This window comes from Danio rerio, chromosome 10, assembly GCF_049306965.1.
Source record: "Danio rerio strain Tuebingen ecotype United States chromosome 10, GRCz12tu, whole genome shotgun sequence".
Lineage (NCBI taxonomy): Eukaryota > Metazoa > Chordata > Actinopteri > Cypriniformes > Danionidae > Danio > Danio rerio.
In genome coordinates, this window is record NC_133185.1 from 41,896,913 (window position 1) to 41,914,859 (window position 17,947).

Sequence of the window (17,947 nt, forward strand, 5' to 3'; positions counted from 1 at the left end):
TGTTACATGTTATTGTTCCTAAATGCTTTTAACTGTCATGAAAAGCCTTTATTACTGGTGCAAATAATAAAGTTTTACTCTGTTGTGGTTATACTTTTAATGACTTCACAAATGTCATATATTCTAAATTGTTGATCAACTATGAACCCGACTCAACTTTGCATCCTGCGATGTGACTATTGCGGACACGTACATTGTGATATCAATGCTGATATGATTTATTGTGCAGCTCTAGTCTAGTACAGTGAGCTGTTTATATGTATTAACCAAAATTCACCAGTAGGTGGCAGCTGACCTCTCAACGCATGCGCTCATTAAGAGTATCCTAATGAAGTTTTCTTTTTATAATCTGGTGTGACCTTTAAGTCTGCTGTTAGCTCTTACTCTTCTCACAGAGGGGCACGTCTCCGCTCCATGTCAGATCCCACTGGCACATTAGGATCTCTGCGCCCTGCAGCCTGAAGCCTGGGTAACACTGGTAGGTAATAACGGTGCCATGGGTCAGGTCAGGGTGAGATGTGCTTTTCCAGCCATTCAGGATTTCTGGCAGCTCCGCACAAGTGTCGTTACGTGCCACTTCTAGTGTTTGGAGAAAACAAAAGCATACGGTTGTGCTATTTTTCTTGTTACTTTTTGCAGTTAAATGAGGCTGCATTGAGGAAACGGCCGGCCATCTGAGAAACTGCCAGACACGGGCACTGCCAAGCAGGATGGCACCTTTATTGCTTGTTCAGACATTTGCTTTTCTAAGATGATGAATTTAGCAATATGCAAGTGTTTCGGTGACTGATGAGTCTTCCCTTTTGCTGGAATGTCATAAAAAACTGCCTCTTTCAACTTTTTAAAATCCAACAACTAATTTATTAACGCAGTTCAACATGTTCAAATTGTAATTGACTTTCACACAGAATTGTTATGAGGCAGATTAGGTTTTGGAAAATACTGTTGTCACCTCAAAAGTAGTGCATGATTTGAAAATGAGTATATTTTTATGTTCAAATCCCTTATCTGTCTCCATATGAATGACTTTTGCAGTCTTGTAAACTTGCTCGGTCGCTCATCTGGTGTAGCATTACAATTGCAAATGTTAGCCTCTTGAGCGGTTTGACAAAAGAGCACCAAGTCATGTAAATCCAGCATGTTTTAGCTGGTTGCTAACATGCTTTAACAAGCCGTCAACATTATTTTAGTAGGATGCTAATATTTTTAAGCAAGCTGCTAACATGTTTATAATGCTATTTGTGCTGTTAGCATGTTTTAGTGCAATTTAGCACAATGAAAGAGCGTTGTAAGATTGCTAGCATGTTTTCCTACATCAACAACACTGCATGTTTTGAAAATGTGTATAATTTATTTTTCAAATCCCTTATCTGTGTCCATATGAATGGCTTTTGCAGTCTTGTAAACTTGCTTCGTAGCTTATCTGGTGTAGCATCACAATTGCGTTTGTGAGTCTCTTGAGCAGTTTGACAAAAGAGCACCACGCCATGTAAAAGCCAGCATGTTTTAGCAGGTTGCTAACATGTTTTAACAAGTCGTCAACATAATTTTAGTAGGATGCTAATGTATTTAAACAAGCTGCTAACATGTTTCTTTCGCTATTTGTGCTGCTAGCATGTTTTAGTGTAATTTAGCACAATGAAAGCATGTATAAGATTGCTAGCATGTTTTCCTACTTCAACTCACTGCATGTTTTGAAAATGAGTATAATTTATTGTTCAACTTCCATATCTGTCTACATATGAATTGCTTTTGCAGTCTTGTAAACTTGCTTGGTAGCTCATCTGGTGTATCATTACAATTGCGTACACGAGTCACTTGAATGGTTTGACAAAAGTGTACCAAACCATGTAAAAGCCAGCATGTTTTAGCAGGTTATTTTAGTAGGTTGCTAATATTTTTAAACATCCTGTTAACATGTTTTTAATGCTATTGGTGTTGTTAGCATGTTTTAGCGTAATTTAGCACAATGAAAGCGCGTTGTAAGATTGCTAGCATGTTTTTCTACATCAACACACATCTATTAAGTTCTAACCCATTGGCATTCACATTTGTATATATTATTTTTTTGCATAAACGAGTTGTTGAAAATACAAACAATGTGAAATAATCAGCAGATAAAATATTCTTACCAAAGAAATGAACTACAAAGCCGTTGTTGTATCCGTAGACGTTTGAGGCTGGATCAGACTGAAACTGGATTGTCACATCAGCCGTGGAGGTGTAGAGTCTGAACCGAGGGAGGAAACCACTGTACTGGCCTAGGATGTTGGCTGTGAGGTCATCACCATCATAAAAGGTCAGCAGGTCATTCTTCCCCAGATGAAGACTAATGCACAATACACATGAACGCACACCATTAATGTAGGTCTACTTACTTTGAGGATCTTATTGGTAGATGCTTAATGGGCTAAAAATGTTTTGCATTCCATAAAACAACAACCTGCAAGATCACCTATTTTTACCTTTTTACCAAATGTAAATGAAGTGTATCTAACCTAAAGAGTGTATATGCTCAAAATACCTCACAAATAATGTTTTATAACTCTATAACATAGGTATACACTAGATATCGCATAGGCATGAGCATGCGTCAACAGCGCCACCACATTTGTACAGTGCTTCCAGGCCAAAAATAGACTTTTGCGCTGTGTATGGGAGAAGTAATGGGCAAACAAAGAAAACAAAGCATAAATGCAGAACATCGGTAAGAATCGGTAAGAATTCGTTTTTTATGATTTTGTATGTTGCAAACTTTTGTGCTCAACAAGTATTGATGATAATAGAGTCTCTTACTGCACTGACCTTAAGGCAAAGAAGCGCCAGCTCGCACTTAATATTAGGCTTATGCTAGTTTTGTTGAATAAATTCAGCAAACAATGTAAATAAATATATGACAACAAGACGCTGCGGTGCCAGAAACTTGTATTATTGGAACGGGTCATTCATAATGAGGATTCATTCACAAACGAATCACTCCCAGTGTGTGTGTTGCAGGATGCGGGTTAGTTCAAATTCAACAGGTAGGGAAGATAATACATTCCCATGCACAAAAGCACATGCTCTTTGTCGGCAGTGCCCGTGCGGTCACTTATCCTTCGATGTAGAAAAGTGATGTAAAATTATAATTTACATAATTAAAAAAAATAGCATACTGACCATCGGGAAAACTCTAGATCATTAATATATGTACAGTATATATGTGTATATATCATCGCTCCAGATGGCCAATCCTCCACTGCACCTTGATTCCATATTTATTTTAAAGGAACGCTACCCTGTAGTAAAATGGCGGCTCTATTGACGCATTCCTTCCAATAGACAACAACAGTGTAGGTGACATCTAATGTAAATATCTATGACTCTATATTTGTGCCATTTTGGGGACTTTCACTTTAAATTTAAATGAGATTCAAAAGAGGACGAAGCTACAAATGTCCATGTGTCAGCATAGTAGCAGATACAAAACTAATGGTGGACGTGTCATGACGGGGTATCACAAAGACAAGGGATAGATCCAAATGCAGCAAAATATCTTTTAATAAACAAACAACGAAGATCCGAACAACATAAGGGGACAGGCAAGTTACAAAAACTGATAAAAACGCAAGTGAAAAAATTATAAGCATAAGGTGAATCAAACAAAATCTAAACAGGAATCAAAAAACAGTGAACATCTAAACAGTGAACAAACTAACCGAACATGAGGAACTGGAGCACAAAATAAAGCAGAACAGAGCAAAATCCAAAGGCAAACTAAACACAACATAACAGGGCTTATTGACCTTATTCTGAAATGTGGAAGAGCGCCTGTTTTCACGATTGTTTTCATACCTGTCAACATTGGGATATGAAAATAAGGGATATGCCCACCATAATATAGGATCCCCCCCCCATGTTCATTTGGAGCTGTTTCATTGTGAATAAACAGTTAATCGGTCAGTTATATGTTTCAGTTAAAAGGTGTCACTTTAAAAATGCACACATCTAACGTTATAATGCAAGCATTCGACTGCTTTCCTAACTGTTTATGCTTATTTAAGATGAAATTAGTTGTGTTTGGGGAAAAAAAACACCAAGATGGACATCCTTATATGTTATTATTATTAATTGTGTGTATGTCTGTTTAAACACACACCCAAAAGCCAGACTCTCTCCTGAAAATACGGGAGAAATACGTGAGAATCCCTTTACAGGATGGTAGCGGGAAAAAACAGTAAAATACGGGAGAATCTTGGGGAAAACAGGAGAGTTGACGGGTATGTGTTTTAGAACTTCCGATTCAGTCGCCTATGGGAGAAATGACTAGGAATAATAAACGGCAGAAAACGGTCTAACCACTTGCTCTACATACAAATGTTTGCATGACTATATAGACCAAGTAGAATAATATATTAAGGAAATATCAGTTTGCAACATCAAACAGCGAAACGAGCCGTTTTCAATGTCTAAATATGAATGGAAGTAAATGAGACCGGAAGTCTCGAGCCAAAAAGATTCAAATGGCTGCGCCCGCTCGTCAGCGAAGAATAAGGTGAATAAGGACAGAACTTTATTAGACAACAAGTAACAGCTGGAAACAAGGAGCGATCACGTGAGCAGGGATACAGGAAATAAAAACAAAAACCAAAACAGCTAACAAGAGTCCACATGAGGGCACTGCAGCAGGTGTGACAGGACGGCTGCTTCTCACTCAGGGCTGTTCACGCTAATAAGGGAGAGATCGTCATCCAATGGGCAAGGTTTTAAAACACTGTTGACATGTACAAATGCAGAATGTCTATCAAAATGTTTCTCCAGACTGTTTTTATTAAGTGTGATTTATAAAAAAAACAGAATTAATTCATTTTGACCATTAGAGGCTGGCCATATTCACACACTGCTGTAACACAACCTGTTATACAAGGGATTTTTGCATAATAGGTCCACTTTAATGCCAAGGGGGGATAAATAATGAACAATCTCTTTAATTAGGAGGAATGTTACTATTCTAACTTTAGAAACTGTCTCTTGACCAGCCACATTTTTTTCCCAGATGGTTTGTTGATGTCATTTTGCAATTCATCTTCATTTCTGAATAAGCATGAGTAATGCAAGGGAAAAACAAATTACATGGCCTAGGCAGATTTTCTACATAACAGTGTCCACGCTGAGAATCAATCATGTTTTCCATTCTGTCATGCTAAATGGCAATAAAGGCCAGTGTTTAGATTCCCTCATCTATCGGGAGGCTGCATTTACCTCTTCAGCGGCAAAGTGACATTTCACAAAGAAATGAGATTTATTTAGTGCAATGTCGGAAAGCGGAGAGGCAGAACCCTCAGGGCCTCCACACAGCTGTCAGCCCTTCGGGTTCTGTTGTTCGGGAAGGTCAGAGATGAGCTGTGTTAATATTCACAGCCTAACAAATAAACAGGGCTACAGTGATCGTACCACAGAGTTAAATAAGAATGATATGCTGATGATCAGATGAGATGGACTTAGATTGTTTTTGTTTTTAATTGTTACAGACTATTCTCTCAGGTCTGTGTTTGGGCAGTTAATTTGGCAGATACTGTTGTGCAGAAGACAGTAAAGTTGAGCTAATGATACATTGTTGGGGAAAGAAGGCTCTAGGTGCTGAGATATTGTCACATTAAGCCAAAGAAAGACTTGATGACTGGTGGATCATTGGCTTTTTTTGGATGTAAAAAGATAATGTTGGAGCAAAACAAAAAATATTTTGTTTAATAAATAAAATTCAGTATGATCAAAAAATCGTTAATCTTCCAAATTCATGCTCCAACAGTCCCCACTCATACCACCATAAAACCCACCAAAAACACTAAAATACTACAAAACCCATCCAATAGCTATTGCCTTAAATAAAATAAATAATAAAAAACAAGCAAACATAACTTACCTCGTAGTATCAAAAAACCTACTCGTATCTCTCCAAACCAACCTATGACGCATAACCAATTTACGCAGTTTTAAGCCTGCTCATTAGAGATCAGTGGTGTAAAGTAACTAATTACAAATACTCAAATTACTGTAATTGAGTAGTTTTCCTCAGAAATTGTAAGTAGTTCTAAGTAGTTTTATAAATGTGTACTTTTACTCTTCCTTGAGTATATTTTTAGTGCAGTAATTGGTACTTTTACTCCACTACTTTCTCTCAACCTGCAGTTACTATTTTTTTTTGTCTATTGGGGTTAAAAAAATCAGTCCTGTGATTCCAATCAAATCACACAAAGATGGTAAATCGCATCACGAAATGAAAAACATGTTGAAGTTATAACTCAACGTCTGGCCAACATAACCCACAAATAATCAATGTTTAATGATGTTACAGCTTGACAATGTGGGGACATCTAGCAGACTTTGGTTGCCATAAATGATGAATAAATGTCAGTATTTGACGTCAATATGACGTTGGATTTTGGTCACTTTCCAACACAACCTAAAGTCAACCAAATATTGTCATTTGAAGTCGTTATTGAACATCAAAATAATGTTGTCCTTAGACGCTGGCTAGACATTGAATTTTGATCACCTGACATCACAACCTAAATATAACTTAATGTTAATTTCTTATGCCGTTGCGTGCCTGCTGAGCAAAGATGCACTTCAGAATATTACATTTACACACACATGCAACAAATTACATGTAAATACTACAGCTTTTCACAGCGTAATACTCACTACTCACTACTCACTAACTACTCTTAAGTACTTTTGAAAGGGCTACTTTTTACTCATACTTTGAGTAAAATTTACAACAGATACTTTTACTCTACTTACACTACATTTTTAGGCAAGTAATAGTACTTTTACTTGAGTGTAATTTTTTTTTTTTTTCTCAGTACTCTTTCCACTACTGTTAGAGGTGTAAACCTACACTGGTCTTACGGTATGGTTACGCATTGATTAGGTTCAGTTAAATATCACATTGCATTGACGATGCTTTCCATAAACAATTTTATATTTTACTTCACAGCACAACAATTCTTGTATTAAAATGTCCTTTAATTGAAGCAGTCAGATATATGAACTGTATCTTTAATTTGACCTGCTGAAAGAAAACACTTCTTTTGATTGCATCAAACAAAACTACATGCACAGAACAACATGAGCAAGTAAAGCAAATAAACAAATGTAAATACTATCCCACTTGCTTTTTGAGCATTGTTGAGCGAGTTGTTAAACGCCTATGTTTGGTCACAATAAGTGACACTAATAAACGGCAGCGGCTATTTCTCACTATTCCTCAAATCCTCTGTTCATTTTGTTTTGACGTCTTTCACTGGGGATCAAGCATTAATTAGGGGTGTTAACTGATTGGCTGATTGGAATGTTGTTCCAGGATCAACATAGATGTTAATCCAGGAATATGTCCTACTTGGTGAAATCAGGTTGGTCAGTAAACACTGTCTTTTGGATGAGATGTTAATCTATGATCTTGACTCTATGGTCATAAAAATCCTAGGATGTCCTTTGAAAAGAGTAGGGGTTTTTGCCCGGCATCCTGGCTAAACTTGCTCTTCTAATCATCATGTTTAATAATTGGCTTCATCGTTCTCTCTATGCTAAGACTCAACCACACAAACCCCCCAAAATCTGCCAGTGTCATGTCGAAAGCATAACTCAATACAAAAGACTGCATGTCCTCTAATCAGTCATTAAGATATTAAGGAACCCCTCTGTCTTGAAGTGTATGGGCAGGTGAGCCCCCTGTCCAGGTGTTCAGCCTGGCACCTGTGCATCGTCCTATTAGCACTCAGTGTTAATGAGTCCGCGGGTCGCCTCCATGTCTGTGCTAAATCAATTAATCAGCTGTCATTACACAGACTGTTCCTCTGTAATTGGAAGGTGGTGAACTGTACCGAATGCTAATAGAGAAGTGAAAGCGTTCTCATTAGAGGAGAAAAAAGCAGCAGCAGGTACACTTAACTACACAAATATTTCCCACATATACATAAAGGCTCAGATACTCACACCTGGACGTCCAGCATGAATCTCTTGTCCTCCTCCACGTGCAGACCCCAGATACAATCCTGACCTTTGTCATATGCTTCAGGCCAGTTTGGAGAAAGCACCACGCCTGCCGAATCTGTTATTTCTCCACTGCACACCGCTGTTAAACACACAAATAAAGTTTACAAGCCCTACTGGGGAATTCATACACCAAAAAAAAAAAAATATTCATTGGATTTAATAATTGTTTTAAGGTAACTGGTTGCAAATAATTTATATGGGCTGAATTTAAACAAGCTAATTAAATTGAACTCAACTTAATTTGTTTAAATTCAGCCCATATTAATTGTTTGCAATTAGTTACTTTAAAACAATTAAATCCAATGAATATTTTTTTTCCCAGTGTGTCTACTAGTTAGATGTGGTCATTATTTAGCATAAGGACAATACACATTTCCTATACAGAATTCAAAAAGATTTTATAAACTTAAAATCTACAAAATTTCTTCACTGTACTTTGGTTTTAGGGCTGCACGATATTGGAAAAATGTAACATTGCGATATTTTGATAGTCTGCGATATACAGTTGAAGTCAGAATAATTAGTATAATGTTAAAAACTAATTCAAAGGGGGGCTCAGTGGCGCCGAAATTAGGCACCGAAAATCATATGCTGACTCGGTCCGGTACACGCCGGTTACATACTAGCCATAATGGCACCGGGTTTTGGTGCCCAACCCTATTCAGGGATGTGACTATTGCGAATGATCACGTTGTGATATTGATGCTAACATTATATATTGTGAAGCCCTAATTAAGTTCTGTTTTATTCTAATTATTATTTGTCATTTTAAATCCACTATCCTTCTTACAGTATTTTACAGTAAATTTCTGTAATTTAACAGTCGTTATTCTACCATTTTTTTTTTCCGGCACCTCAGCTGCCAATTACAGTTTTTTTACAGAAGAAAAAAATATTATCAGACATACTGTGAAAAGTTCCTTGCTCTGTTAAACATAATTTGGGAAATATTTCAAAAAGAAAAACAAATTCAAAGGGGGGCAATAATTCTGACTTCAACTGTATTTGTCAGCAACTTTTTTATACTTTAAAATGTAATACATTTTTTATCACTTATTACTTAGATATTTTAATAAGTACAGGTCTGAATAATTGTTTAATTTTTAAATGCATAAAGTTGTGTTATGCTCGATGATTTAAGCATATTCATCTATATTTTGACAATTATATTTCAACAAAATTATTTTGAAATATTAAAATAAACACTTCAATATGCTTTTCCTTACTACTAAATTGGGACATTTTGCTCTTGATCATCAGACACTTTTGATTATATTTATTTAAAATGAAAAATAAAAATCATTTATTGATATACAGATTGTTCAATTCTTAAAGTGAATACATTAAAACAAAACTAGCACTCACCAACTGTGATAATCATTAGGCTTGTGGTCAAATTTATGTGCGTTTAATCTGGAAAGCAATCAATCTTTATGTAATACTCCACTAAAATTAAAAATCTTTTATCATTTATACTTGCATTGCTCCAAGACCTATTTATGCTCTTTCAACATAACATAATTAACATTTTAACCCATTGACTTTCATTGCAAGAAATGAGTCAAATAAAGCCAAAGTCCAGATGAAACTGAACATCACACACAAAGTCACCTCGGCAAGCTGGTTCCGTCTCATTCCATTGTGGATTTTCTTCATTTACGCACTCTAAAATCACAGCGCCCTGCTCCAACGTGTATCCCGGCTCGCAGGTGAACTCCACCACAGAGCCAACTCCAAACGCAGGATCAGTTGTGGAGAAATTTCCATATTTCACAAACGGCTCGTAACAGCTGCCCTGAGAAAATGCTGTAATGCACAAAAGTATACAAAACTATTTTACAATATAAAAACACAACACTAGCACATAGTATTTATATTATCTGTTTATTTTATTAAAAATGTATTTAAAATATTTGCCTTACTGTACACGTTTCTACTAAGCGATTTCCATTAGATACACATTTATTAGGAATCGAACCCATGATCCTAGCACTGCTCACACCATGCTATACCATTTGAGCTGTTATTGATATCTTAGTGGGATGCTCTTTGTCATTGCTTGGTGATGGCAAATCTGTAACTCTATAAATACCCAGAAATCTGTTGTCTCTAGGTAACGTTTGCTATATCTGTGATATTCTGCCCTTCTTCAGTTTCTATAGGTCTTATCGCAACTAGAATTAAAGAACTTGTTAAAGGGGACCTATTTTGTCTCTTTTAACAAGATGTAAAATAGGTCTATGATGTCCCTAGTGTGTGTGTATGTGAAGTTTCAGCTCAAAATACCACACAAATATTTTTTTTGAACTCTTTGAAACTGTCCTATATATTCTTTGATCCAAATTGAGCCATTTTGGTGACTGTCGCTTTAAATTCAAATGAGATTTTTTAAAAGAGGGCGGATTAAACAAATGTTACCTCTGTTCAGGGCTTAACATTAACTTTTTTAACCACCAGCCACTGTGGCTAATAGTTTTCCAACAATACTAGCCACTTGCCATTTTCACTAGCCATAATTTTATTGTTGGGAAAATATTTTTTCATGTGAAAACATGCAAAATATAGCTGAATACTATACTTTTTATTTTAAAAAACATATGCAAAGTCATGTGTCCTGGCTAAAGGTCATAGATCACCGGTTAACACCGGAAGTTATTCTCCCATTAAAGCAATGTTATTGTAAAAAATGATAATTAAACCATATTAATGCAAAAGAAAGCAGGTAAAAACATACTATGTGATAATGAAAGGATGATCACACAAGCATGGTTAATAATAGACCCATAAATGATCTTTTCGAAGAATGGTTAAACCGAAAGCAACTGGCGCTGCTTACAATAAGTCAATTGAAAGTAAGACTGTAGGTGCATGTTCCTCCCTTTTTATTCAGTCTATTTGAAAGAGAATCGATCGCATCAGTTGTGTTTCTAGACAAAGTTGCTTTGCAAAAGGAAACGGGAGCACACACTCGTTATAAACAGTTGCGCGCATCACCTCAGCTGTTAGCGCGAGTGATTATCCTCTCATTCGGTATTCACCTGCTTTGCTCGCGCGAAGTTGCGAACGCAATTATTTATGTCAGTCGTGTTGCTTCTCGATCGTCTGTGCATGCATATTGGACCATCCTTATTGTCGAACCCTGCTTTTAAGAATTATTATCTGGGAAAATTATTTTCAACCAGCCAAAGTGGCTAGTGGGAGTTTCTGTCTTACCCGCCACCGCCGAAATCTACCCGCATTTGGCGGGTGTTAATGTAAAGCCCTGCCTCTGTTAAAACTGAAAATTGCAAAAGAGGCGTCTCATTTGTGCGTCCTAAAACATTTAAAATCCTCTTAGTCGCTGACATTATCTTCAGCAGGTGAAAACTCTTCTTAATTAAAGTATATTTCGTCAGACTCTTTTTTTTTTTTTTTTTTTTTTTTTTTTTTTTTGGTCAAGTGTGGTTATAGAAATGAAATTAATAAATGTTTACCACTAGAGGCTGGCTATATTCAAACATTGTCGGCACACAATTGTTTAAACCTCTCACTCTTAAAGTGATTTTTGCACAATAGGCCCTCTTTAAATGACTGGATTAGGGTTCAGTAATCCAGAAAAGACCTTGTACCTTCATATCGGATGGCAGTGCCAGTGCATGTGCCCATCTCATCACTGGTGAATTCAATAAACAGATGCTGCCCGGTGCTGGTGACTCCTTCAGCTGGCAGATACTCCACTGCATACGAGTCATATAGTGGAGGAGAGTCAATGTTACTGCCGTCTTTTATGAGGAGCCTGAAAACAACAACAACAAAAAAACATCCGCATCACTAAAAGCCATATACTATATTCTTCTATCCTACGACAAACAGATAATATTGTTACATTTATTCCCTTTGCTTTTGACATTAGGGCGGTTAACGGGATTAATTCAGAATTGTTAATGCATTCAAATAATTGAATGGAAATAATGTAAATACTTTACTGAAGCATGCAACATTTTTTTCATTTAAAGTAAATCACACTGCTTTGGAGTCAGGAGTTTTGGAGTGTATCTAGAGCTGGGCGTATGACAAATCTCATATCTCATCATAATCTCATCTCTTTACAAGTCCTCTTATATCCTTGTTATAATAATTATATTTATTTATTTGTCCGTCTTTCTGTCTGTCTGTTTGTCCGTTGTTCTGTCTGTCTACCTATTGTTGTCTGTCTACCTATCTATTTGTCTGTTGATCTTTCTTTGTGTCTGTCTGTCTGTCGGTCTAGAGTTGTCTTACTACTATCTATCATTATGTCTATCTACTGGTCTGTCTGTCTGTCTGTCTATCTGTCTGTCTGTCTGTCTGTCTGTCTGTCGTTATTGTTCTGTAATTTTGTTTGTCTGTCTGTCCATCTACCCATCATTATGTCTTTCTATTGTTCTATCTATCTATTGTTCTGTCTGTCTGTCAATCTACCTATCATTGTCTATCTGTCTGTCTGTCTGTCTATCTGTCTGTCTGTCTGTCTGTCTGTCTGTCTGTCTGTCTATCTATCTATCTATCTATCTATCTATCTATCTATCTATCTATCTATCTATCTATCTATCTATCTATCTATCTATCTATCTATATCTGTCTATCTGTCTGTCTGTCTGTCTGTCTGTCTGTCTGTCTGTCTGTCTGTCTGTCTATCTATCTATCTATCTATCTATCTATCTATCTGTCATTCTGTCTGTCTGTCTGTCTGTCTGTCTGTCTACCTATTGTTCTGTCTATCTATCGTTCTGTCTGTCTGTCTATCTTAATCTATCTTGACACTTATGATTACTGGTCCACACTAACTTGGCCTATCTACATAGTCCCCCATTTCCAAAGCTTTATTTAAACAAACTTTTCTATACATCTTTTCTTTTTTGTTTTGTATGTTTTTTTGTTTTGCTGTTGTTTTTCTTTTAAATTGAAAACAAAGATGTAAATATGATTGTGATGTAATATTTTGTTACATCCCAAAAAAAAGTTTGTTCAAAAAAAGATTACAGTTTATTTTTACAATTATTACAATTTATTTTGTGACTCCACGAAATAAACGATAGAGCATAATTAAAAATGATAGACTTTTTATTTTGTCCATGCGCAGGATATATATTGCATATTGTCATATTGCACACTCACAGCCCTAAATGTGTACATTTTTCATTATTATTACCCCATAACCCAGTATTGCTTCTCTGTTTACGATCAGATCATTTTAAGCCATTAAATCTGGTGGCATCAGACTGTTTGCTGGGTTTTGTTACCCATCAGTCGAAGCTTGTTTTCGCCAATTGAGCATTCTGAATAGGCACTTGTTGGGCTTTAGACTCTCTCAGAAGTGCTGTGCTGTTGTCTGGTGATTGTTTGTTGACATCTGTCTGTGTGCAGTGTTAATTGGGCCTGTGTTGCGGTTTAACAATTCTAAATGGATGTCTGTACTGTAGAAACTATATGTGATCGAGTGAAGTTGGCTTGTTTAGGCTTTCTTGCCAAACATGATCACATAAATTGCATCACAACTTGGCTCAACAAAAATATAAACAAGCTTTTAAAATGATCTAACCAAGTGTAATCAAGCCCACACAATGGATACTTTTTAAATTCTGAGAAGATATAGAAATAGAACAGAGAAGTCGGCCCTTGGTAACCATTGATTTGGCCCGCCATCCCATCTGAAAGTAGAGAGAGAATGATAGGGAGGTGGGTAGGGCGAATGCCTTTGACAGAGATTGTCATTTCGAATTTAATGTAACAATTTGCTATATTGCTAAGCTAAATTAAATAATTTAATTAAATGTTGTAAATGACAGAGTCAGATAGTGGACAATGCATAAGACATCTGTGAGCAAATCAAGGTAAAGGCTGGAGCAGCTCAACTATTCTACATTAAACATTGTGTTATAAACATGATTGTTGATGTTTTTACTTTAATAAGTTGATTATTAAATGTTACACATAAAATTGCATTCGTTAATAGGATTTAAAGCAACGTTTTCAAGTTATTTTTAAATATTAGCCTATAAATTAGGAAATTACAAATGGCAAATTTAATACTGTATATACTGTTTGGTATATATATTTGGCCCACAACCCTCAACCAAGTTTGCTTTTTGGCTCTTTAAAGGTAAAAGTTTGGACACTCCTGAAATGGAAAGGTGGTCCTCTTACTACAGTAAAATAGATATATCACATTTGCACAATGAAGTAAATTTTTTATTAAAGGGTCAGTTCACACAAAGTTTAAAAGTTCTTAATTACTCACCCTCATGTCATTCCAATGACACACTGAGACCTTCATTTATTTTCAGAACACAAATTAAGAAATTTTAGATGAAATCCTGGAGCTCTCTGACCCTCCATAGACAGCAATGGTCTAGATACGTTTAAAGTAGGGCTGCACAATTAATCGAAAAAAGATCCCGATCTCAACTCGAACCCCCCACACACGATCTTAATCAAGCATCTCTATGATTCAGCCAATTATATTTTCAAGTTCAGGAGATTTTCAAGTAAAAAAAAAGTCTTATAATGTTGTCAACGACAGATTGCAAGCATATGTCTCAAACATAAGAATTCAACTTTAGAATTATGAGTAGTTGTATTCTGATGTCCTCACTTTACTGTGCATTTATGACCACGACAAATTTAGGCCCAATCTCAATTTTATTTTTGTACCCTTTCCCACTTCCCTTCCCCTTGGCCCATATATGAATATTATAAGGTTACCAGGTATCTAATACCTGACAGGGTATTAGAGCGTCATCGAGTGTCAGAATGTTGTAGGACTGCTGTAAAGGAGTTATTATTATATAATATATTAAAACATGTGCTTGTTTGTTGTAAAAATTTGTGATAATGACAAAAAATACTAATTTGTGGATCTCCTTACTTCCGGGTGCAGCTATCTTGCTGTAGTAGATGGTGTATTCTGGGAAATGTTCTTACCTCTTGGTTTTGAGTGTGGTCCTGGAAAATTTTCATCTACCCTTTCCCCTAAGCCCTATGTCTTCAAGCTGAAGAGAATTGGGACACCCCTACCCCTTCACGGGAACGTGCAAAATGAGGGGTAAGGGGAAGGGCTAAGGGGTAGGATTGGGATTGGGATTGGGCCTTAAAGTCTAGTCAAGTCCACTGTTCCAATCTATACAAAATTTTGCATTTTAACCAACAGTAGACCTACATATCATATTATTGTTGTTGTTTTACCATGTTTGAGAATAAGATTAATAATAGCCTACTCATATTAACCTTCATTTTACATCTACAGAATTGTGAGAAAATCATGATCTTTATTTTAAGCACAAAAAAATTGTGATTACTATTATAGCCAGAATCATGCAGCCCTAGTTTAAAGTCCAGAAAAGGAACCAAAACATGTTTAAGTTTAACTGTAATTAAATGAAGCAAAAACACATTTGTATGGCAAAAAACTGTACAAATGACTTTGTTTACCTATATCCTTTATGCCAGCTTAGTGTGAACATTTACTCCTGGCAATACGATGCTTTTGTGTTGCGCTGCTGATAGGGTTGAGTCGATAAAGGATGCCATTATCCATTGCCAATGGCCGATAGAGATCATGATGCTGAACCGGCCTCACGATCCACCGCTTCGCCCAACCGCATGTGAAAAACATACACTTAGGCCTGTTTACACTAATACGTTTTAGTTTTAAAATGGCATATTTCAACGAAAATGATCCACGTCCACAATGCTGTTTCATCTAGCATTTCTGAAAAGCCCTCCTTCCACACTATACCACTGAAAACGCACATTACATGACCACACACACAAAGTGTCAGTACACTGCTTCAATCTTTTTACTTTCACACTTAAATGTAGTCATTTTAGCGAAAACCTCAGATACTGTTGGTTGGTTCCTGTTGGTTGTGGACCTTTTTTTGCTAACCAAGTTTGTGGATGTCATTATAACGACATGGATCACTTTGCCTATTCATGCCAGAGTCTCGTGAAAAAAGTGATTGACGGGGTATTTTGTGTGTAACTTAGCTTTATTTATGGGTAAAACAAAGACCATGCGGGTAAACTAGTTGAACCGGTAGGCTACAAATAATTAATTAGTTATGAATTAATTAATTATTCATAAATAATTAATTCATCGATGCCTACGATGACGATGCCATCGTCCATCGCAATGTTTCACATTAGACATCGTGCAATGCCAAATTGGTCTACTTCGCCCAACCCTAGCTGCTGACTCTCTTGGGAATGTTTTATTGCCTGTAGTTAACCCACACTCTGACCTGCCGCAGGAGAACAGATAAAGGCAAACAAAGTCATTTTCACAGTTTTTTTTATCACACAACTGTGTTCTTTGAGCTTCGTGTTATAAACCATTGAAATCACATAGATGGTTTGGAGGAACGTCTGGTCTGGTCTGGTCTTTGAACGTCTCTAGACCAGCGGTGTCCAAACTTGTTCCTGGAGGGCCGGTGTCCTGCTGAGTTTAGCTCCAACTTGCTTTAACACACCTGCCAGGAAGTTTCTAGTATATCTAGTAAGAGCTTGATTAGCTGGTTCAGGTGTATTTGATTAGGGTTGGAGCTAAACTCTCCAGGACACCGTCCCTCCAGGACTGAGTTTGGACACCCCTGCTCTAGACAATTGCTGTCAATAAAGGATAAAGGAGCTCTTGAATTTTATCCAAAATATTTGAATTTATGTTCTGAAGATGATCTTAAACTACATTCATTCATTCATTCAGTTTGCTTTGGCTTAGTCCCTTTATTTAATATATTTATCAGAGGTCGCTAGAGCGGAATGAACTGCCAACTTATCCAGCATACTGAATGTTTTTCACAGCGGATGCCCTTCAAGATGCAACCCAATACTGGGAAACACCCACACACTCTCACATTCACACACATACACTACGGCCAATTTAGTTTCTTCAATACAGCTATACCGCATATCTTTGGACTGTGGGGGAAAACAGAGAACATGCAAACTCCACACAGAAATGCCAACTGACCCAGCTGAGATCGAACCAGTGACCTTTTTGCTGTGAGGAGAGAGTGCTACCAATGAGCCACTGTGTCCCCTTGAAACAACATTTTATTTTTAATAACTAAAATCTCAAAATATTTTAAATAAAAATGGAAACAGAACAAATTCGTAAGTAACATGCCTGTCATCATCCTCAGCCAGTGCCACTTTCTCAAAGTGAATGTGCAGCCGATGACCCTCAGGAGCCTCCAGTATCCAGTGACATGTCAGATTGTTGCTGTAGTTTCCAGGAAAGCCCGGAGAGATCACGCGACCCTGAGTGGCATTTCTCATCATCCCCCCACAAGCAACTAGCCATGAAAGACAAAAAAGAGAAAGAAATGGAGAGCGATACTACTGTGAATTTGCTATAGCCGTCATTTTCATTATGCATGGCACACATTTCCAACAGGCTGCCAACAACTAATGAGACTAATGAAAAGGAATAACGTCTGCATTTAAATTAAACCAAAGCACAGACATTTTTCGATTTGGAGCATTTTTGAAGCAATGCACGCAGGGGTAAATTTAGTTTGTCCCCTCATACCTTGGCACCTGGGCTCTCTGCCACTCCAGTATGGTGTTGTGGCATTTCGGCACGTCAGGGAGGCAGGGCCCTGGAGCTGATAGCCAATCAGACAGGAAAAGTAGGCCACGCCCCCCACATGAAGACCAGTGACTGAAACCTCACCATTATCAGGGGTAGTTGGAGATGCACAGCTCAGGGCAAAGGCTAGAGAGAAAGAGATTGAGGTAAATGGCAGCTGATGATTTCAGTCTAAAAAAAAATTACTTCATGCGTCATGATTGAAATGAGTACAGAAGTCAGGAAAAAAGTAAATGTAAGTAGAAGCTAATTGAGACTGAAAAGATCCTTAATGCTAATATGCACATAACTTTTTAACTT

General features: G+C 36.9%; 1 protein-coding gene across 4 annotated transcripts in view; it reads right to left on the reverse strand.

The window, feature by feature from the left end:
* sez6a (seizure related 6 homolog a) overlaps positions 1-17,947 on the reverse strand; it is a 105,107-nt gene that overhangs the window by 12,670 nt on the left and 74,490 nt on the right. For all 4 annotated transcript variants that reach the window (XM_073915076.1, XM_005169184.6, XM_073915075.1 and 1 more), the window contains 7 exons: positions 17,588-17,773; positions 17,183-17,351; positions 11,646-11,812; positions 9,649-9,843; positions 7,978-8,116; positions 2,133-2,329; positions 385-579 (listed from right to left, as the gene is read on the reverse strand). In XM_073915076.1, the coding sequence (XP_073771177.1) occupies positions 385-579; positions 2,133-2,329; positions 7,978-8,116; positions 9,649-9,843; positions 11,646-11,812; positions 17,183-17,351; positions 17,588-17,773 (1,248 nt within the window). The remainder of the gene's footprint in view (positions 1-384; positions 580-2,132; positions 2,330-7,977; positions 8,117-9,648; positions 9,844-11,645; positions 11,813-17,182; positions 17,352-17,587; positions 17,774-17,947) is intronic.